The 22,744-nt window shown below is 43.9% G+C and overlaps 1 protein-coding gene across 3 annotated transcripts in view; it reads left to right on the top strand.

The window, feature by feature from the left end:
• The window catches only part of PPP2R3A (protein phosphatase 2 regulatory subunit B''alpha), a 564,984-nt gene that overhangs the window by 469,262 nt on the left and 72,978 nt on the right, over positions 1 to 22,744 (top strand). For all 3 annotated transcript variants that reach the window (XM_069618015.1, XM_069618017.1, XM_069618016.1), the window contains exons 6-7: positions 20,352 to 20,438; positions 22,312 to 22,468. In XM_069618015.1, coding sequence (XP_069474116.1) covers positions 20,352 to 20,438; positions 22,312 to 22,468 — 244 coding nt within the window. The remainder of the gene's footprint in view (positions 1 to 20,351; positions 20,439 to 22,311; positions 22,469 to 22,744) is intronic.

The raw sequence follows: 22,744 nt of genomic DNA on the forward strand, positions 1-22,744 counted from the left end.
CACTTTTGCATTCCCGCTTTGATTGCATGCAGGGGTCCAATAGCTAGTGCTGTTTGCATTTATTTTAAAATGACCCAGAACATGATTGTTTCTTTGAGATGAATTTTACAACTGCAGAAAATATCGTTGTCATTTGCACTCTTCCGTTTCCCATACAGAGATAACACAGGAATAAGTTTAATGCACAATTTAAAATATAGAGATGATAGCAAATTCTTGAACATGTGTTGCATGTAAATTTCAACTGCTGATATGCTTTTTCAAGCCACATAATCCAAAAATAATCTTGACATTAACATCCAATCAGTTGTCCATTAAATAGATTTCAGTAAGCAGTTTTAGCTACATGTTTATCACCCATAACCAGACCCTCTAGATCCAGGATCTCCAACCAGTAGATCACGAGCCACTGATAGCTGACAGCTCGCCTGAGGCTTCCCAGTAGCTCCTCACATCAGACACCAGAACGAGCACTACATGTTTATTTTGTTGTCTGAAGCCCCTGGACCTCTTCCCCTGCCCCCTCCCTCTCCTCGTACTGCAAAGGAAACAGTCAAAAGATGTGTATATTGTGAGAGGAGGGGCTGCATCTAGGTTTGAAGGGCCCGTGCAGTGTCTCAACAAGGGGTTAACTATCAATATCAAAAGTGTATGGGAAATGTGTTTTGTGACCATTGCAAGAGGTACAAATGATGGCTCATTAGAAAGGGAAACGGTGCATAAATCTGCATGCGATGTGAAACAAAGCTCCTGCACACTACTACTCCCCTTCTCTACACTACAGCTCCCCTCCTCCATACTATTACTCTGTCCTCCACACTACTGCTCCCCTCCTTCACACTACTACTTCTTCCTACACATTGCTATTACCACCTCTGAACTACTCAAATACCCTCCTTTTACCTTGTAAAATTCACTTCAAATCCACTCCTTTTGCTAACCTTTCTACAACCTCAAACAAAGACACACACTCACTCAGCAGTATCACTTACACTCACTAGCCACTACCTCACCTTTGTCAAAATGTGCCTCCACACTCCGCTGCTGCCTCGTCCATCCTGCGATTATATAGCCGCTACCCTCTGTGGATTTTGTATCTTTCCCTGGCCAATCTGGCACAGGGTAGCTTGATTGTGCAAAACATTATAAAAAGGGAGCAAAACCCTGCCCACCTGCGCACAGCTTTGCCACAGAACAAACACAATGGCAGCACAAGAAGGGCCATGTTTGAGTTTGATGCCTCTGTTGGGTTACCAGCTGGTATGTTTTTTTTATGTAGATGAAATGGTGAAACTGGCAGGTATCTTGCAATGGAGGCATGGTTTGAGTTAACATTGGACTGCTTGGAAACATGTTGGCACACAGGGGAGGGTGGTCAGGAATTGAGACCCTCTCAGCTGCCACCTTTCAGCTCATGGATAAAACTGGCCCTGGATTTCTCCCTGCTAGGGCTCACACCCCCGACTTATAGGGGTTTCCATCCCCTCTTGATAAGGCCAGATTTCTGGCCTTGTCACACAGGCCTTATGTGTGGGAAATCCTTAGATCATTTTTCACAGGGAAAGGCTTGTGTTAAAAACCAACCCAAGCTTCTTTCTAAAGATTGTAAGCAGTTTTCATATCAAGAGGAAATATCACTACCTGTTTCTTTCCGTCCCCTAATACAGAAACATAGCTGCTTGGAACCTTGAAAGTAACAGCGCCTGGTACAGCGGAGTCAAAGCCCTCATTGCACGGTAGTTGGTCACCACTATTCTGGAAGCCTACGAGGGTACAAATTATCAGGGCAGATGCCCCCCAAGTGGGCCCCATGCTCACCTCATGAGTGTGAAATTGGCCTATGTTGCTTTTAAGACATGTTCTTCTGGATGATACCTGCAAAGCGGCCAAGTGGGTCACTCCACATTTCTTCTGCAAGCACGACCCCTTGACTACAGTACAAGGAATGATGTCAGGAATGATGTCACGTTTGGCAAAGGCATTTTGAAAATATTTTTTTGCTACTTGGGTTCCAATTGCCCTCATTTCCTTGTGAGATATGTTGGAGTTTCCCAAAAGTGTGGAGGAAAGTGGACGGAACGTAAGAGCATGAAAAAGTTACTCACTGTAGTGACAACATTACTCTTAATTCATAGTCGCTCTCCCTCCATCCCTGCTAATTGGTTTCCAAGTCCAGCATGAAATAGGGTCTGGCGGTTGGGTGGGGCACACAAAGAAGGTGCCCTGTGGTGTGTCTCCACAGCACCTATGCACTTGTACTACTAGAATGATCAAATTCTGTGCTGTTTTGCATGATGTGGGACATTCCAAGAGTATGGGGGAAAGGAGAATATGGACTGAGAGTACTGTTGTCATTTTTTCCCCATCCCCTTTCTCCCACCTGCATACCAGTAATGCTTATGTAGATTTCTTTTTATTATTACTTTTTTTAACACAGCAATCGCAATGTTACAACCAAACTTAGCAGTTTCAACATTATGGAGGTAAGTCCACATTTTACACCAGAATATAGATTTGTAAAATGTTTATACTAAGCTGCAATATCAGTGTTATTCATAGGAGCCGGGGTTAAACTTCCCTCGAAAGGACGCAGATTTTCAAATCTCCAGACGTCCTTTGAGTCACCAATTCACAAGTTATTTTACAGTTTTGCATTAGATTTTATTCCTGGACCGGGATTACTTTGTAGCTCACCGACTGTTGATTGGCTGGTCAACACTTCCTCTCATTTGACTTTTTTGCCAGATTCTTTTTGACTCTTCTACACTCTAGGTCGATCCAGAAATACACGTTACATTTCTTATTGCCTACAAAATTGAATATACATATACTTCTTGGCCAATCCTAGTGGTTAACGCCTCATAACACAACACCATTGATTCGGGAGAGGCTGTTGAGTCCAATATGTATTCTATATAAGGTAATACTTTGTTGACAATCCAAGGTAATCCTTCAAAATCCAAGAATATATTCCATGTTATAATTCTATTGCAGTTTGACGTTTCATGGTCAAATACTGATACTGATATGTTATTTATATAGCACCTTAATCCAAAGATCTTTACTGAGCACATATTTACATACAATATCACCCAACCGAAATTGGTACTCATTTATCGACCTTGGAAGGATGAAAGGCTGAGTTGGCCTTCCCGGGACTCAAACCTGCGACCTGCAGATCACGCTCAGATCGCAGCAGCGAGCCATCAACCCGCTGAGCTATCTTACCGGCTAAATGTATGACTTAACTGGGTATTGTAGCCAGAGATGGAAAGCTGGTGCAAAGAAGATTGTTATCACTGTCTATGCTATCAGTCACTCCTAAATCTCAGACCAGAGTGCAATTTCCCAAACCAATTCTAATATAATCAGTAATATAATCAATTGTGGGTCATCCAGTTCCTGCATTAACCGCCAAAGCTGCAGCAATGTTAGGAAGCATCCGTTGAGATGACAAAGACCATGTTATGTAAAGAAATGGGTGAAGAACTTTGCTCCACTCATCAGACTCTTACTCTAGTAAGTGGGGTAAAGTACTCCCCGCAAACCTCATGGACCAACTTAAAGTTACTTTTTTGGTATACTGAATCATTAAGTGGTATATTAAAATCACCTACCAATATACATTTGAACCCTCTATATTTCAGAAACAAGAAGGGGTATGCTTTGATAGGAAGAACAGTTTTTGTAACGGCACAGTATTGCCAGTACAGGCTGGGTAAAAGTTATATACATTGAAGGGTGGGGTTAATCACCCAGAAGCCTTACCGATGCCCATTGTATGCTTTTATATCTTGTGAATCGATCAAACTCAGGCTCTTTTAGTCTTCACTCAATCCAAGTCAATAATCCTCTTTGTTTCTACCAAGGGTGGCTTTAGAAGTGGCTATAAAGTATGTTACATAGGTTGCTTTATAAATAGGGTTACAAGCCAGGGTTCTGTGACAAATCGTGGGATCACATCACTTCTCCCCACGGGCAAGCCCTTCCCTGTGAGGCTAGCGAGGTGAGGCCGCTACCTGATATTCCCCTTAGGGGTGGTAAAAAGCAGGAGGACCTCACAGGGAGGGACTTCCCTCATGGGAATGGTGACCTCTGTTCCATGGTGGAACTCCCCAACGCTCTTCCCTTTGAGTCCCCGAAATCTATGTATGTTATTGTGACACTCCTCCCTTTCTTCCTATAAAACCTATTTCATTGTCTTATGGAACTACGGCGGAGAAGATAACAGGAGGTATGCAAACTGCTCTTTCATGTGACTTCCAAAGTACCCCCAGGAGGTCTGAAGATTGCATCATTGATACAGATAATGGACTTTGACATTGTGCTGGGGAGGACCAGGCTCTGACCATAAAAATAGACAAAGGACTGCCTGAACAGGCACCAGGGAAACCAGAGAGAAGCCAGCGTGAAGACACACTTTTCTGGGAAGTTCAAACCCGGCAACTAAGACGCAAGATGGAGAATGAAGTCCTCGGTCAAGATGCTGCAGCTGGAAGGTCGGAGGAGGCCTCAGTTATTAGAACCAATGCAGAAGAGAGGATCCGATTAACAGTGGTGTGACCTCAGCGGAGTGGACCAGTTGGTCCCTTAACAGTGCTGATACCAGTGAACCGGATGTCCTGCAGAAACGAAGCAGGCCATGAGAAGCGAGGAAAGAGTGGTGGCGAAATGCCAAAGCAAAAATGAGGCCCCAACATCCCACGAGGTGGTCTAGGAAGAAAGAATTAACGGGATCCACGGTAGACCCGGCAAGGGCTTGAGGCAGAATAACTGATGCATTGGGTGGGATATCCATCGTATCAAACATTGTTGTAAAACTGACCAAAGCATTGGGAGTGATCTCCCTTGTCTCAGAAATTCTTGCCAAGCTACTGGAAACATTGCTAGTGATCTCCCTCATTTTAGTAATTCCTGCAAACTTAATCAAGATATCAGGAGTGATCTCCCTCGTCTCAGTATTGGAGGTACAGCCAATCAAAGAGAACAAAGCTTCGGTGGGGGGTCTCCCTCATCTCAGTAATGGTTTTAAAAGTAGCCAAGCTGGACTGAATCTTGGTAGTGATCTCCCTCATTAAAGTACTTATCTTAAGAGGAAGAAAAGTGGAATAAGCATCGGGAGTGATCTCCATCACCTCACTAATTGTTTCAAAGCTGACCAACGTCTCAGGAGTGAGCTCCCTCGTCTCAGTAATTGGTGCAAAGCCTACCAAAGCCTTGGGAGTGATCTCCCTTGTCTCAGTGATTCTGGCAAAAATAACCAAAGACTCTGGAGTAGTCTCCCTCACAACAGTACTTGGGGTTCAAGTAAACAAAGTGAAGCCGGAACACTTAAATTACCTCTGGAGAAAGCCTAAAGAGAAGTACAACGCTTGATATGAACTGTTAAGAAATATTGTCATCAAGCTTTATGTGAACCGGGAGAAGGAAGTCATTCTTCTGACCTCCCAAAACAGTTTTGTTGATTCAGATACTAGTGCAAAGGTTGCCAAAGATATTGTCAAAGACACTTAACTATTCGACCAGGAGGATGGGGTCATCCTCCTGGTATTCTCTATCTTTGTGGAACACAATCCCCAAGATGACTAGATACGGAACGCCGCAAGAGGGTCCATTTGGATACATTTAAGACATTCCTCTTTATATGCTTGATTGGGCACTAAATTGAATGGAGCGCTATTGAGAGCAGATTATAGATAAGTTATATCAACGTGTAGAATTAAGGGAATGTTTGGAGTGGGATTGATCCCGCATGAATAGTAGTATGAGAAGAAGTGTGTATTGACACATGGAGAGTTCAACGTTAAGAACTGTAATCCTGTTGGAATATGCTTATGAGTCAAGCACTAAGGTGGAAACGTGCTATTCGAAACTAAGTGAGGAAGAGTTGACATATGCCCGAGGAAGACCTTATTGAAGAGGTCAAAACACGGGTTGGCAAACCAGTAAAGAACATATGCACAAAAATCTGAATTTGTCAGCCTCTGAAATAATCCTCCGGAATACAAATGTTATGTTAACAGGGTGTGGCGCAAGTGGTCTAGCGTTTGTTAAATGTGTATGTGCAGTGACATTGGGTTAGTGTCACTTCCCTGGACCAATGCTAGCCTGCACCTTGAAATCACAATTATAAGATTTTAAAGATTATCTAGAATGAAAACAAATTGGGGTAGCAGCATGGTAGTACGTTTGTAGCCTCCTCAAAATCAATCAGGGAGGCATCAGATAGGTTTGGGATCCCTAACTAGAGAAAACACACAAAGACTTTCCTACCATTGTGTTATTAATGTAGGGTATAAAATGAGGAATCCCCTAGTGCTTAATGAAACAGAATTTGATGTGTGATGATATATTTTGAAATATTTCCAGCAGCGTAAAACACAAGTGACAATTTTTTATTTTTTTATTACTTACTTCAATTGTTAAAACAAGAAAACAATTTTTACAATATTCCTTATTAAGGATCAGACTCTTGGTCTTTAGATTTCACATTAAGTCCTAGTCGCACCAGCCTCCGCCTACTTACAGAGAAATTTGTTCCCCTCAAATTGTACGTTTTTAGGCTCTGGGCGTTTCATCAAGCCTAGGCTTTCGAAGAAGCCCACCATGGCTATAGTCCATCTGGTATTTTCACAACTCATCAGGTTGTTCCATCTTTCCTCTTCGGCAAAACAGTAAGCATTTTTGAGTAAGCGGCCCAGATAGAGGGTTTGCGCCACGTCCACCCCTCTGCATCTTAATAACAAATGCATAAGTGTTTCGATCATGTCCGTTTGAGTGCAGAATCAACAGAGGCTGGTGTTTGCGTCTGGCCAATATTTCCTTTGTGTATCAGATATTCAATTGAACACGCAGGAAATTTTCACAGAGCTTCCTTGATGGGACAATAATACTCTAGGTGTTTTATCAAACAAAACAGAAATTGAATGTCTTGTGGATAAATGTTCTAGCTTCTTTTGACCTCCATTTGACACAAACAAATTTGAAAATTAAATGTATGTTTCAATTCAATAATCTGTATAGTATAAGTAAGGCCTACACCTGTTTTGCCCAGAGAGCTTTCTAAGGCCATTTAGCAGTATATGTTGATTTAGATTTGTTTACATAGTGTTCAAAATAAACAAATGTGTTAGGTCATGCATTAAAGTCAACAAAATCCAATAAATACCCAGAACATAATGCATAAATAAAAGCCATATTACAGGATTAGAAAAAGGAGAAAGAAATGAAACAAAAAGAAATCAAGTGGTAGTGTCAACAAATAACAGAAAACTATTTTCTATTGCCAAATAAAACATTCAGGTTTAAACATCTTTATGCAGTTGAAGATTCAGAATGTTAAATTCTGTTAGAGGATTTGAACTGTCTTCAGAAAATGGTCCAGTGGGTACGATACGTGGACATTTGGCAAACATTAACCTACAGATTTGTTAAATGCATTATCTGTGGTATGGTTCGAGTTAAGAAAGGTAAATAACTCACCAGAATCGTGTTCTTCAACATATATTCGAGTAGTGGCACGGTTAAAGCAATATCTTGTATCAATCTGTTATATTCAACGTTGCAAGCTACTGTCAGAGTTATTGTCTAGTTGGTACCTTGGTATTGTGGTTCTGCCGTGCACCAGCTATTTATCAACGGTATGTTGTGGCTATGGTCAGAGCAGAAATCTCTTCTATCTATTGTTATAACTGTTCTCCAACTGTGCTCAAACCAAACCTATGTCAGTGATGTATAAGATCTACCCTAATTAATGTTTATATATGCTACAAATTGATGTGGCTACATGAACGGTTACACGAATGCTATCCTCGTAGAAATCCTAGCTCCACTTATTATTTACTCTGTCATTTATTTTGGAATGCTGCTTTGAATTCAGGTCTGTGATGCGTGTTTATTTTGCAAGATGTCTGAAATAGTTCACTTTTGGTGTTATGTGTCCATTCGTATGATTGTTTCTGAAGAGCCTTTGGTACTGGGTCCGAGAAAGGATTTTGGTTGTGTTGGTCTGGCCTCTTTCTGTTTCTTCAGTTATTTAATTTTGCTCTCCTAGTGCTCCAATTTCAGCCAGCCCCTTGTTTTTAGGGATTTTATGAAGCGTTTGTGGCCTTGGTCTGTTCACATTATATACTGAGGGCTTCGGTATGCCCATGGTGATTAGTAGCAGACTCGGGCATGAAAACTGCAAAACCAAAACAGACAGTTTTTGATTGAATTCCAGAGCTTGGTAGACAGAAATGGAAAGGAAAATCCTCAGTGTTTTTTTTAATTGGAATTTAGCATTGTTGCTGAGGCTGCATTGCTGGACTAAATTGTCCTCGACAGCTTGTAGTGGATTATGGGCCCCATGCTATTAAAAGCAGGGTGGCTGAAATGTAGAGTTTTGAATTGCATCCTACTTTTGAACAGGAGCCAGTGCAGGGTTCAGAGTGCTCATGTTATGTGTTTCCAGACTTTGGAGTCTTTGGTGGATTCTGGTTGCAACGTTTTGGGTTCTTTTAGTCTGTTTATTAAGTTTTCTGTTAGGCCCATTTCGAGGCTGTTGGCATAGTATAGCCTGGAAAATACTATTGCAAGGACAGCCATTGTTCTGTGTAGAAAGATCAGATATGGCATGATGGACCTACGTGATTACCAAGCATCATGAAATTGCGAATCCGAAAATATCGAATTCCCAAATCACGCGGTCTAGTGATCACATAGATCACTTTCCTGGCATCCCGCATCGCCTATGCCTTTTCGTCGGCACACACAGAAGTGTGCCCCTGACTCTCCTCTATACCTGCGGCGCCAGTTCCCTCCCACTATGGTGGGTCGGAGCTGGTGTTGTAGGGACACTTTTTCTTTTTAATTTTTCTTTTTTATTATCCCCCGCTTCCAATGTCATGGAAGCGGGTGACACCCCTGCAACCCCGGAAGCCCATAGTGCCGAACAAGGGGAGCGGGGGACACCCCTGCAGCCCCAGCTCCCTTCGTTCGACATTTTGGGCATTTATTTTCATACGAAACAAGCATGATACAATGGATAGCTCGAATTTGGAAGAAGCAACTTCGTACAAATGCTTTTCCCATGGTTCAAATGTGAAGACTCCTAGGTTTTCAATTGTTAGTCGGCTGTGGACAGGTTCCCATTCCTTCAGGTTATGGGATTGATGTGGGGTCAGTTGATGCTGTGCTGCAAATCATAATTTTGGTTTTGGTTGGGTTAACTTTGAGTCGATTTGTCATCATCCATGAGCTGAGTTGCATGACACAGGTGCCAGGATCTGATTTCTTTGAGGTTGAGTGTCTGATTTGGGGATCGTCTCCATAGTCAAAGCACGTGAGGCCCGAGATGTTAATTAGTTCAAAGAGGAGAGTCATTTATGTGTTGAAGGGTAGTGGTGAAAGGCTGGATACTTGTGGTTCTCCACAGCTGATAGAGGAAAGTGGACCTGAAAACAGACACCTTTTTGGTCTCAGCCCTCTCCATGATCCATAAAGTAATCCAGCATACTGCAATGACCTAAAGTACTAGGCCCCTTAGAGCTTTTGCAATTATTTTGTGTCTCAATGCAGCTGACGTATCCCAGAGGATGAGTACACTTGTTGTGTTAGCATGAGTGTTATTTTTAAAGTGTCCTAAATGGAGGTGAGTGTAGATTAAATTCCACTCATCGTCCTGATGGTAACAGGAGTACACCCAGTTTGATGTTCTTTCCGTCCTAATTAATGCTGGAGGATCCTTGATGTTTTTTTGTAGATGTGCGGCGCGTTTGAAAGCAGTGACTGGGATGTAGAAGTGGTTTCAGCAGGAAACGAGTAGTGGGGATGAGACAATGGTGATATTTATGTTGCCAAAAACTCCATCTATGGTATGTACGGCTACCTGTCAGGGTCCTTTTAGTTTTTTGAGGTGCAGGGGGCCAGATTTGCTGATAGAGATTTTGGGATGTTGTTGTCCTTTCCTTCCACCTCTTAATATGGTGAGATGTGTGTGGTCTGCCAAGAGATTAGCAAACACATCTGCCTGCTTGTCTGGAAATAAAAAGTTGTATGAGGGGGTTCTGCAGAGAGAAGGAAGATCAGTTTGGATGTGTGTGAAGTGAAAAAGATTAGGAGCCATGACTCGCAGTCAGGAAACGTTTCTGAGTGAGAAATGTGTGTGGAATTCTTGATGTGCCCATATTGCTGTTGTGTGCCACCCTGCCACCCTAGTTCACTTCTGTAATTTTGCTGTGTCTGGCTTTACAGTTTTGATGATGTTGATTAAGTTACAGGCTAGGTATAGGGTCTTAAGGTTTGGTCTCATCTAAGCGGAAACCTGTCTGTTCTGGGCTGTTTTTGTGATCTTATGCTCTGATATTAGTGCTGCCATTCTAAACCATATTTGTTTGTTAGTCTGTCCCTTATTATATGCCTGGCTATGGCATCTGTGGTAGGTAGCTACGGGTGTGGGGCAGCTGAGCCAGGCATGCACAGTAGAGATGCAGTTAAGATGGAAGAGGGCCAATAGAGGGCCTTGCCGAAGTTAATGTTGTTCCTTCTAGAGCGTGGCACCAACAATATGTGGTGCACTATAAACTCCGAACTATACAGCGTAGTAGAGTCTGTATGTATTTATTCCTATCATAAGTACGTTTATTTCGGAAAATCAGACTAATGTCCATAAAAAACAATTGCAAACAATAGTGATAACAGTTACAAAAGCATATACAAACAAGATAAGAACCGTAAAATACAGATAAAAATAATCAGCTCACATTCCTATAGATTTCATTAAATGTTTCCTCATAAATAATGCATTCTTCAAAAAGGACAGAAGAGCCCACCCCACACGGGGTGATTCCACCCAAAGCAAAAAGGCCAGGGCAGGTCTATACTGCGTAAACCCCATCTCCCACAGCAGAGGTTTTAGCATATGCTCTCTGTCTGGAATAAACAGGGAAACATAATTAAAAGATGGGCAGGTACTCCCTGGGTGCATTACACAGAGGGCATGATTGATTCAGTACTTTTGGTCCATGCTGCCATCACGGCTCGCAGAAAAACACCATTAAATCGTGCCATAGATGGGTTCTCAGCCCATAACAAATGTATTTATTTACAAGCATGGGATTTAGAAACTTGGATACATGATTTGTGTGCCCTTCACTTTATGTCAAATACATGTTTTAAGTATATTGTGGCAATGACATAGCAGCATACAGCCTTTGTTCCATCTACCAGTAATGGGACATTCAGAAAGCCATAAGCTAATGGCTTGTTGCCAGCCCTGCCAGTATGAGGAGTGCCTCGATTTCTGTGTGCCCAATTTAAATATTGTGGATGCACTTGGAAACCAATTGAAGTGTCGCTGTGACACATGAGCATGCATTGGCCAAATTAGAGATAGGGGTAAGGTCACTAATGTTTCACAATATTTGCCCTTCCATGCATTTACCACCATTTAACTGTAGAGCGTCTTCATATTTACACAGGAATTCCCCCCTGAAAGTTCTTATGTCATGATCCTGTATTCTAAAACTACACGCCCGGTGGAATATGTTTAGTTCTATTGCAATCCACGTAGCCACCCACTCCATGAAACTCCAGTTGCAGCTCTCCAGTTGCAGCTGTTATAACATTTTGTTAATGTCTACTTTTCAGCTTTCGCTCTTTTGATGGTGCTTTTGATGGTGCTTTAGCGGCACCTTGTTGGCTTGGATTATGCTTTAGAGAAGGATACATAAAGACACATATAATCACCAGGTTTGGTGTTAATTTGTGCAGTGTTCCTTTCCCACCTCTTGAAAGACTAAATTGCTGAGCAGTCTTTTGTTGCTGGCTGCATAGCAGTAGTCTTCAAAGTGTGGCCTGTCCCGCAAATGGGCCCTGAGGAATTTCAGCCTGGTGCAAAACCCCAAGCAGAAGGACTGTTTTAACTGTAACATTATAAGTTGAGCCAATTGAGGCATGATACTTCTTCTCTGAATGTAAGATGCCCATTATGCATGCTCAATGAAGGGGTGTCATGGCTTTGAGGGGAGGAGAACTGAGCATTGGGAGATAAATACAGCCTTGAAGCATGCATTCTTTTACTTGGCCCACACTTCTAGGCTTTAAACATAAACCACAGAGGTTCCTGAATTACAGCAGAAGAACAGAGTATGTAATCATCTGCCTCTTGGTCCCATTCACCTAAGTTTACCACCTCTGCGCTGTGGAACGGAAGGAGTATGCCTGGTAGCTGCGGCCTTCGCTCAGACCCGAAGGTAACAGAGGGAAAAAGCATGTGAGGGAACGTTGGCCTACAGCTCAAAAATTCTGGCTCATTTTGTAAAAAAAAAGTACACATTGGTTGCAAGCACCTAAGTCCTAACGTTGGGGCTCCCGTGCATGCAATTTCCAACTTATGCAAAACGAAGTGGAAAATGTAAGAGTAAAAACAATAACAAACAATATAATAGGTGAAAGGTTTTGAATTATTCTTAAGCTCTGGCAATGCTCTGAGCAACCTTCCGCACCACTGTTTTTCAGCCTGTCTGCGCCATTGCAGAAGGGGACCAGCCATATGGAATTCAGTCTGGTACTGCCATCAATTGGAGAAGTCCAGCCTGAATTGCTAGGCCATGTCCACTCTGCAGCAAACACAAGTAACTAGAGACATGTTTCTGCCTTGTTGAGCTTCAACAGTGAAGTGCAGCTTTTGTTTCCTATGGTGCAGCAAGCAAGGGACCTACATCCCCATACCCTCCCACACAAGGAGACAAACTATAATCAAAAATTGTGATGGGTGGAAGGTTTTGAATTAATTGTAAGCCTTGGCAATGATCTGAGCAACCTTCTACACCACCTTTTGTAGCCCATTTGTGCCATTACAGAAGGGGACCAGTCAAATGTAAGCCATGCTTCTAGGCCATATCCCCTCCTCGCAGAAAGACAAGCAACCGCAGACATGTTTCCGGCTCATTGGGTGTCATCAGTGAGGTGTAGTTCAATTCCCTTGGCTTAGTGACCATGCACACACGTCCAGGGATACCCTCTCACTCATAGGTCGACAAACTAAAACCAACTAATTTGATATTTTTTATTAATCTTAACCATTGGCAGTGCTCTGGTCAACCTTCCACAACACTGTTTGTTTAGCCTGTATCTGCCATTTGCGGCAGGCTCAAGGATGTGACCCTGTCAAATGAAGGGGGGGTAAGAGAGAACCTAGCCCCTAACCCCAAAGAGTGTTTGAACATGTGCAGGGATATTGGTACCACTGTCCTTGCTGCAATACCTATAATCCTCTGTCATGTGCCGGTCTCTTTGTCCTCTTTTTTAAAACCTCAATTTCCAGAATGCACCTGGACACAACCAGTAAAACCTGGATGAGAACCAGGTAAATGGAATCGAGACCAGAAGTGGAGTGGATTGGGCTTTTCCCTGGACAATAAAAATGAGACGGCGACACTTGGACCACCAACACTAGACAGATTCCAGGTGAAGAGTGAGGCAAAAGAAAAAGGATTGAGAGCGAAAAGAGACTGTAGGTGAGCGGGCGAGATACAGAAATCCTCCCCAAACCCAGTTAGAAACAAAACTGACGATCACATGAGGAGAACCACAGCGAAAACGAGCAGGCAGAGCATAAATCTGGTACCAAATGAAGACTGAAAGGGGGTTGGGCTAGAAGCCTTCTGAAAAACTTCCAGGGGAAATCCAAATCCCCAAGGGGAATAGCTTAGCTTGAGATAGGCCAAGGAGAGCTTGGACATCCGGGAGGAACTCCACAGCAGGTTAGGTTGGATATAAAAGTCATGTGTTAATGGTGTTTAGTTGAGGTCAAGAGCAGTAGAGGTGGACCGAGAACCAAGCGGGTAGAGTGCACCAGGTGGAGAACGAGGTGCAGGAGCCTGCTGGAGTATAAAGAGAAAGTGATGTTGGGTCTGAGAAGGTGGCGCCAATTGTGTTGTGTGTCTGTGTGAGTGACTGAATTGAAAGTTGTGAGAGTAGAAAGGGGAGGAGTTGAGAGTAGAAAAAATGGTGGAGTTTAGTGAGAAAAACATGTTTGTTTTTGTGTATGTGTGAGAGAGAGAGGGAAGTGGAGGGCAGGAGGGTAAGAACAGTAGAGTTATGTGTAGTGGTGGGAGCAAGGAGTGTTGGAGAGAGGGCAGAGCCGCAGGGAGTTGGAGGGCGGAGACAGAAACGGGGAGATAGAGAGAGGGGCAGGAGTGCAGAGAGGAGAGGGAGGAGGTAAGACCAGGAAGCAGCAGATAGGGAGAGGGGGTAATCATTTGGAGGGTGGAAGTAGGAGAAGTGGGAGAGACCAGTAAGATCAGAGGATGGTGTGAGGAGAAAGAGACAGAAGGAGTGACAAGGGGGAGAGGGTGTGTGTGAAAACAAGGTCCATCTGCGGAGTTAACCATTTAAAAAGAGCAAGACAGAACCATCTGGCAAAACCCGTCAGGTCCCTTAGGAAACCCCTGAGGGAGAGAGCTAGAGAAGGCTACAGCATTTAGCCCCCACCTAGGGTAAGGCTGTTGTATACAGAGATTGAAGAAGCATTGGGGTTGAATAGGGAAGCCTGGGCTAGGGTGTTGGTAGCCCATTTGGAGGTGAGATAAGGGACGGGGACTACCCCTAGTCTGAGAACCCCAAATGATTTTGAACTGGAAAAATACCTGAAAATGTGCGGTTTATGGACCAGCAATATGCAAATGCAAATCAGTCTGCTAGGCCATGTTACGTCCCCAGTACGACATTCATTCATTGCCTGTTTTAATTTTTTGATGGAAAAGGTTTTGCCGACAAATAAATAAAAGAATATGGGGGGCATATAAGAGGTAGGGTGGGGGTGGTGTATAGGGAATACATAATAGGGGAGGCAGGGATGAGGGGATGAGGGAACACCACCCGCCCCCACCCAAATAAAAAGAAATGTTTTTTTCCTACAAAACATTTTGGCAAAAAAAGCAGCGAAAACAACTGGGGATGAATGAACATAGAAATCCCCCTCCACACAGAAACAGAAGCAATCATAGGCATTTGTCTGCCTTGCTGCACCTCACAAGTAAGACGCAGCTTGGTACTCTATGGCGCAGCGAGCAAGGGACCCAAATTTTGGCATATCCTCTCTCACACAGGGAGACAAACTAGCACCAAACAATATGATGGGTGTAAGGTTTTTTATTAAACTGAACCACCGCCAATGCTCTGGGAAACCTACCACACCACCATTTTAACCCGAATGAGGCATTGTATTAGAGGACTAGGCATATGCAGATCAGTCTAGTACTCCTACTAATAGGAGCAGTCCAGCACTGACTTCTAGGCCATGTCCCCTCTGCACAGACACACAAGCAACTCCAGACATATATCAGCCTTGTTGGACCTCATCAGTGAGCAAATCGGTCTGGTACTGCCACCAATATGAGCAGTCCAGACCGAACTGCTAGGCCATGTCCCCTCCGCACAGAAATGCAAGCAATTCCAGACATGTGTCTGCCTTGTTGGGTCTCACAAGTAAGAGGCGGCTTGGTTGCCCATGGCGCAGTGAGCAAGGGATCCACGTCTGAGCATACCCTCTCTCACACAGGGAGACAAACTGTAACCAAACTATGAGGTTTGTGGAACCTTTGAATTAATCTCAACCACTGGCAATCCTCTTAGTATGTAGGGTTGTCCAGGTGCAATGCAGAGGTTATGATTCATTCATTTAAAACCTTCCATCCATCACCTTTTTTATTTGAAGTCACCATGAGTGGGTCAGGTATGCCCAGATGTGGGTCCCGAGCTTGCCATGCGTGGTTTGATAAGTGCTGTAAAGACTGGAGGGGGGTTATCTGTACTCCTGCCCTCTATATGGCAGAGTAGAAGCAAAGAGCACCCCAGCCAAGGTTCTCTATATGGTAGCTATGGACGAGAAACCAAGGCTTAAGCTCTCAGGAGGTGATGCAGGCTCGTTCTTAAGTACAGTGTAGCCCCAAGCCCCCCGTAAAGGAATGTCCACACACTGTTTTGTGCTAACACACTTGGTTATTGACTCCTTTAAAATGCACCAACTGCTGACAGTTCCTAATGGCATACAAATCAAACAGTACTGTGTATCAGCACAGGACATAGGAAGGAATACAAGTTGGGTTAAACTATGGCAGAATGCTGGCCCCCCTCTACCTAGAGGCAGTTCTGAGTGAGGATCCCCCCACCTGGGCAACCTGTAATAAAGTGTACTAACAAGCCTAGTCCATTTATGTTCAAATAGTCTTGTTTCCTGGTCACAAATGTTCCACTAACCCCATGTACCTGAGTTAGCAGTGTTTCTTCGACAGCTTGTCGACGGGTTCCTCGTTAGTAGACTCCCTTTAAAGCAGGAGCCACGGTCGTCGAGATGCCACAAAGAAAATGTGAACACCGTCGTCGGGACAGAAGCTTTGAATTTCACGGTGCTCGTCGACGATCGATCTATGACAGAGTTCGGTGCCGCAAAGAGAGCTCAGTGAAGAGTGTAGGCCCGGCAGCGGGTGTCGATGTTGGCATCGATGATCAGGACTCAACCATGGCTGGATCTTCACTCGTCTGCGTCTTTGTGGACTTCAGGTGGCGGGAAACCCACCGGCAGATTCTTCTCGGTCGTCAGCGACCTCGACTTTCTCCGGCGGGACAAAGGGGTCAACAGTGATGGCAAGGGAGCCCTTCTTTTAAGTGTTCTTAGGCAGTGGTGGAGCGTTGCGGCTCTGGTCTTCGAACAGCACAGCATCAAGCTGTCCCCGCTTCTGGGCAACACAACTCGACAGGCTTCCAGTGATCACTGAAATCCTCCGAAACCGGTCGACGATGATGGACGTCGACACCCTCGATGTCCTGGAGCTTTACTTGAATGTTTCTTGGCGGACCCCATCTCTAGTCGATAGACTTTTGGGCCTGACTTGCAGGGTACCCTGATGAAGATCAGCTTCTGCACGATGTTCCCTCGTAGTTCGGGCAGAGATCTCCTAAAGAAGGTCCTCTCTTGGATCAGTCCTTGACAGACACAGCAGCTTTGGAATTTCATCGACGGAGAGCAGCAGCAAACCTTCTTCTTCCAGCTTGGCTTCAAGGATAAGCAGCTTCAAGTTTCAACTTCAGCTTCTGAACAATTTGGAAAGTGAGAGGTCCCCAGATATACAGATAGGTCCCTCATTCACACTGCTGAGCCAAGCTCAATCAGTCAGAAGGGCATTCATGCAGACAGGCAGCCAATCAGGCTCACAGTGCATTCTGGCCATTCACTTCCACCCAGACACCAATAACAAGGAATGTGGATATGGGCAAGCACCCAGCCTTTCAGCACACCACGCTGCATTCATGTCAGTTTCAGGCAGGGCTGTCTCATTCTTTGTGTCACACTCAGAACCAAACACCCATAACATGGAATGTATATTGATCACACACTCCATTTACCCAGGTCCCACCCCAAAGGGTGTACCCACAGCATACAGTCACCGGGAAGGCTCCAGCGTTGTCTGGCCTGGACTTTCCCACAATGCCATGTATGGTTCTTCCACCCAACAGCCAGTCAGGGGAAGGGACAGAGTCAGGGCTTACCTAGACTTTTATGAAAACCAGGTAACGGGTAATTGAAACCAATGGGCCACAGGGGGCATATTGTCTCCTATCAGGAATCCACTGATTCCTATGGCAGGACCTGGGTATCCCAAAAATGAAAGATACTCAGAGCACGTGTTGTCAAATTCCACATGGAGTCGTCACCAGCACATACGCTGCTCTGTTGCCACACACAGATGCCCAAAAACATAAACTAGGGGTACAGGGTTGTACCCCCACCCATGGGTGCCATAAGGGATTGCAAAGGGTTTCTGTTCACCCCAACCAAAAAGAGGAAGAGCTGCACGGCTAGGAGTCCCACGTGGACCCCTGTGCAGAAAACAACGCAAAACACACATAAGGGAGTACAGGACAAGGACCTGGAGGCCATGTCCCGCCAATGCATCAAAAGTGCACATTGCAATTTTTTGCACATTCATTTTAACTCATGTTTTGGTCGCATGGGTTTAGAAATGCACCATTTATCACAAATGTTCTCATGCCTGTGTGCAATTCCTTTGTTTCAAAAAGTCCAAAATCGTGGTTACACTTTGTGTTGTGTCCAGATCCATATTTTATCCTAGTTGAACCTAGGCTTCTCTGCAATTTCATTGATGTAGTCATTAAATAGTAAAGAACCACATACCGATCCTTATGACCTTAAATTGTTCACCGCTTAGTCTTACTCCAGAGTATAATCTCTATTCACAAGCATTTTTGCCCTTTTTAACACACATGAATCAATTGAACTTTATGACAAAAGGCCTTTGAAAATGTTTTCATAAGTAATGATTTTGTAACATCTGGTAGTGTCAGCGGTATGGCTCAACATTTCAGTGTGAATCAACATTTCAGTGTGAATATGTCTTGCAAATGAAGGCAGAGTTGGCTGTTTACCAGTGCATCCTTTTAACTTTGCTCCAAATCACCCTTTGTACAGTATTATTCCATGGTGCTCCCCCTTTTCACTTTGACCGCTTGATAAATTGTGTGCACTGTCTGGCCCGTGCCTGTTTCCACATGCAGTTATCAGTTGCACTGCCCTGTATCTGATGTGATGCTGGGTAAACCTGTTATTTGCATGAAATGCTTTATTTGCAATTTCACACACAGAAAGTCAAATCCAGTGGTGTTCAAACAGTTAGAGAACCCGTCACTGCAAAGAATGAAATCTGCCCAGAGAAGGAACAGAACCAGAAATTGAAGCATCGAAGATCCCACCACTTGAACAAGAATGTCACACTGGGCCTAAACTAGTCCTCCCTTGAATTTGAAAATACCCTTTATGTCAAAAGACTGGAAAAAAGGCACGTTACCATTCCATTAATTTGCGTGCTGTGCCATTTTCAACCATCATGAGCCGAGGCAATATTCTGAAGAGTTCAGGGCAGTGATGTTCTTCACAGCACTACAATAATTCATACAGGAGACTGGCCCATAGTGAGTCCCCTGCACCGCAGCAGCTCTATAATGCCTTAACATTAAGGGCCTCTTTACAGATATGGTTTTACAGATATGGTTTACGCCATTCACAACATATATGCTGTAAATATTCTATGTTATTCCAACCATTAGGTGGTATTTTAAGAATAGATGGTATTCTAAATAACACTTGATTATACTGTTACCACCATTCCTTAGTGAGGCCCCAAGTTACAATCAGTAGATAAGGCACACAGATTTCTATCAGTAAAAATGCTGCTTCATCCACCTTGTAAGTTGTACACACACACATGTATTTATAGTATGCCCATCGAGGATCTTTTAGAATAAAAGAAGTCATTAATACCGAACCACTAGACATACAGACCTGGCTATCAACCATGAACTCTGAGTGCTTCACAACCAAGATCTCCTCCTGCGTCAAGTCCCTTTGGGTTCCACATTGACAAAAACCTCTCCTTCAAGACACAACTAGCTAAAATAATGCAGACCGCTTGGATCAGCTCTCCCTCCTGCGAAACATCATCCCCTTGCTCCCTTCGGACAGCTTTAGATCCACATTTCAAGCACTGATCCTATCCCACCTGGATGGGGGCAATGCACTCCTAAAAGACCTCCCATCGCACGCCACATCAAGGGTCTGCGCAGCTACGACCACATCACCCCGGCCCTCATCGAGCTTCACTGGCACCCACTGCACACACAAATCACCTTCAAGTCTTGCTGCATCATCTATAAGGCAGTTGCCCTCAAGTCGCCCAGATACCTCGCAGAGGAACTCTGCATCTCCGGCAGACAGCGCACCACCAGAAGCCAGGACACATGCAAACTTGAAATCCACAACTGCAAAAAGGAAAGAACCAGAAAACAAGCCTTCTCTGCCTCTGACACAAGACGATGGAACATCCTCTCCGTCATCATCAGACTCTCTCCCACACTCCTACAATTAAGAAAAGAACTCGAGAGCCACCTCTTCAAGAAATCTCTCCTCATCAACACCTAGGCCATCACATCGCCCCTCGTGCCACCTGACTCGCTAGATGCCGCCTGCCCTTTTGTCCCCGCCACCTTGTACAGCTGTACCCCTCCTCTGCCCCCTCTGTATCCTACCCCTCTGTATATCTGTTCTGTTGTTACCACTGAAAAGCGCTATACATCTGTAATGTTGCACACCTCTGTAAAGCACTCCGTTGTGTATCTGTATTGGTGTATACCACTGTAAAGCGCTCCATTGCTTCTCGAAGCTAGGTCCACGCTCAACAAATACCATAATAATAATAATAATAATAAAAGAGCACATCGCCAAATTCATGGCAGTTTGTTACAAAAAATTGAGCAGAAATTTTGATACATTGAATCCTTTTTTGTTGATGTAGGTTATTCAAAGAATATTCTACACAGTCAACAGGTCTTGGTCTGGCAGGATCACGCTAACAGAGATGAGGAGAAGCAACTTCTTGCAGGTAAGGTCTCCCATGTTCTTATTTTTATTGTTGATTGATATGCACTTTAGGCTAAACCCTCGCCGTCCAAAACCCCTGCTCCCTCAACAAACTGAAACGTGTAAATATTGTGCTGGGAGGATACCTAAGAGGTAACATGTTTGTCTTGGAAGCAAGACAACGCAGAGCAACACAAATCCCGGTCCCACGCTTAAAGCGTGTGTTATGAAAGATTAAATATCAAGCAAGTGTGCCTCTGCACACCTCCACCGAGTCAATGGGCACTCTGCATCGACCTACGCTGTTCCTCCTTTCAGTCAGGAAATGTATCTGCTGGGTAACATCCACATCTTGCAGATCATTATTGATGAAGGTATATAGAGGATTCAGAAGAGTCCTTGTTTTGCTTTCTTCAACTTTAATTCTTGCAAGAGCATTCTCGTCCCTCTTGGTGGCATGCGTACCTCCAGAAATGCTGTAGTTTTCAAAGAAGTAAAGGGGAAGGGAATCCTTTGATGAGCTGTTGTGTTTAAATGCCATAGAGGTCCACCCCAAGAATTTCAGACAAGCTCATGAATGATAAAATCAATGTCTTGGCAGCCTAGAAATGTCTGCTGAAGGGCACTAGTGGCTAACATATCCTAGGAGAAAGTAGCCTAAGACAAAATAAGATATTGAGCCATACGACAGCAAAATCTCTTGACATGGGAGTGCAGATTATGGCGTTCAAAGTAATCCAGAGCAGGCTGAATCTTCAATGGTAGTGCAGATGAAGGCTTTGGAAATTCAAGTGTCACAAGTGGTTTACTGAAATACCTACAATCTAGAAGGGAGACACCAACTGACACTGATAATGGTGTTGCCAAGCTCACGCCCTCATAATTCTAGAGCCTTCATCAAGAGTTTTGAGAAATGTTCAAATCTGGCCTTTAGCTTCCCTCTGCATAAAGATCCCATGCAGGGATCCATGCCAACGACAATTTAGAACCTGGTATGATCTAAGATTGGAAGAGTGTTCGACTACACAACAGTCCATCAATCCCCGGGAACCACATACCATAATACATATTCAGAAGTATGTTTTGGCTCTATTGGGCCAATTGACAAATAAAAATGCAGATTGCCCGCAGCACTTGGACCCTCATTAATCTTTGCTCGCATTTCTCAGCTCATAAGTCCCCGATTTTGAAAAGGGACTTTTAAGTGTACAAAGGTCTGCCAAGAGACTAGCATCCAGCCACCTCCATCCATATGTGCGAGGCCCATTACTGACGCATAGGTATACATTGGCTAATGGTCCCTTATGGGGTGTGGACTGGGGTCAATCACCTACCCACTTGAGGTCAGTGAATGCATCTGCAGTACCTGGCCTGAAAGGGCCTGTCAGTGCAAATGCACGTTTTATATTTCCTGCTCTGTTGTGAGATGGAAATGTAAAATAGAAATGCTCATGCTAAGCATATATGTTTCCATTTGGGGAAGGAAAATATTGTCAAATGTCTGAAAGGACCCCAAGGTGCATTGTTCCTTACCATGCCCCTGGATTCTAACAGGAAAGACCGGGAACAATGGAATAGGCAATGGGACTCCCACAGCTGACATGCCCCAATAAATCAGGAATCCACTTTCAACTACAGCAGCATCTACACCTTCATGCTCCCTACCTTCAGTCCCTGCTCAGGCATTTTGCATGTTTTGAAGCATTTTTCCTGACTTTTGGTTGAAAATCAGGATATACAAAATGTTTGTTTCTGGTATGTGGAATGATGTGTGAAGATTTTAAATCACCAATTATTACGTTCTCTTTCTGCATAATTTCAATTTTAATACAATTATCTACAAATCAGCTACAAGCCAATGGGAAACTATTCTTGACTGCTGCTTCCTGTTTCAGACGCTAGCTCTCTTGGAAGAAGAAGATGACATAAACCAGATTACAGATTACTTTTCCTATGAACATTTTTATGTCATCTACTGCAAGTTTTGGGAATTGGACACGGACCACGACCTCTACATTGACAAGAAGGATCTGGCCAGATACAATGACCACGGTGAGTAAATGCATGTACTTAGCTCTTCTTAGGGGCTCTGCTTGCAAGTGTCTGGCCATGCAGAGCAACACATACCTAGGCATCCCTGGGAACTGTGTTTCAGTGCCCCAGCACAGATACCAAAGATTAAGATGGAATATGTTTTTCTGGGATCTACTACCACCACCATGCACAGTCTCCTCATCAGTGGCAAACTCCTGGTCAAATAGTCACCTCTCTCAGCCTCTGCCTATAATTTAATCGATTGCTGGATTGCACAAACCTTGTAAACTGTGC

The sequence above is a fragment of the Ambystoma mexicanum genome, chromosome 10 (assembly GCF_040938575.1).
Source record: "Ambystoma mexicanum isolate Mex_15411 chromosome 10, UKY_AmexF1_1, whole genome shotgun sequence".
Lineage (NCBI taxonomy): Eukaryota > Metazoa > Chordata > Amphibia > Caudata > Ambystomatidae > Ambystoma > Ambystoma mexicanum.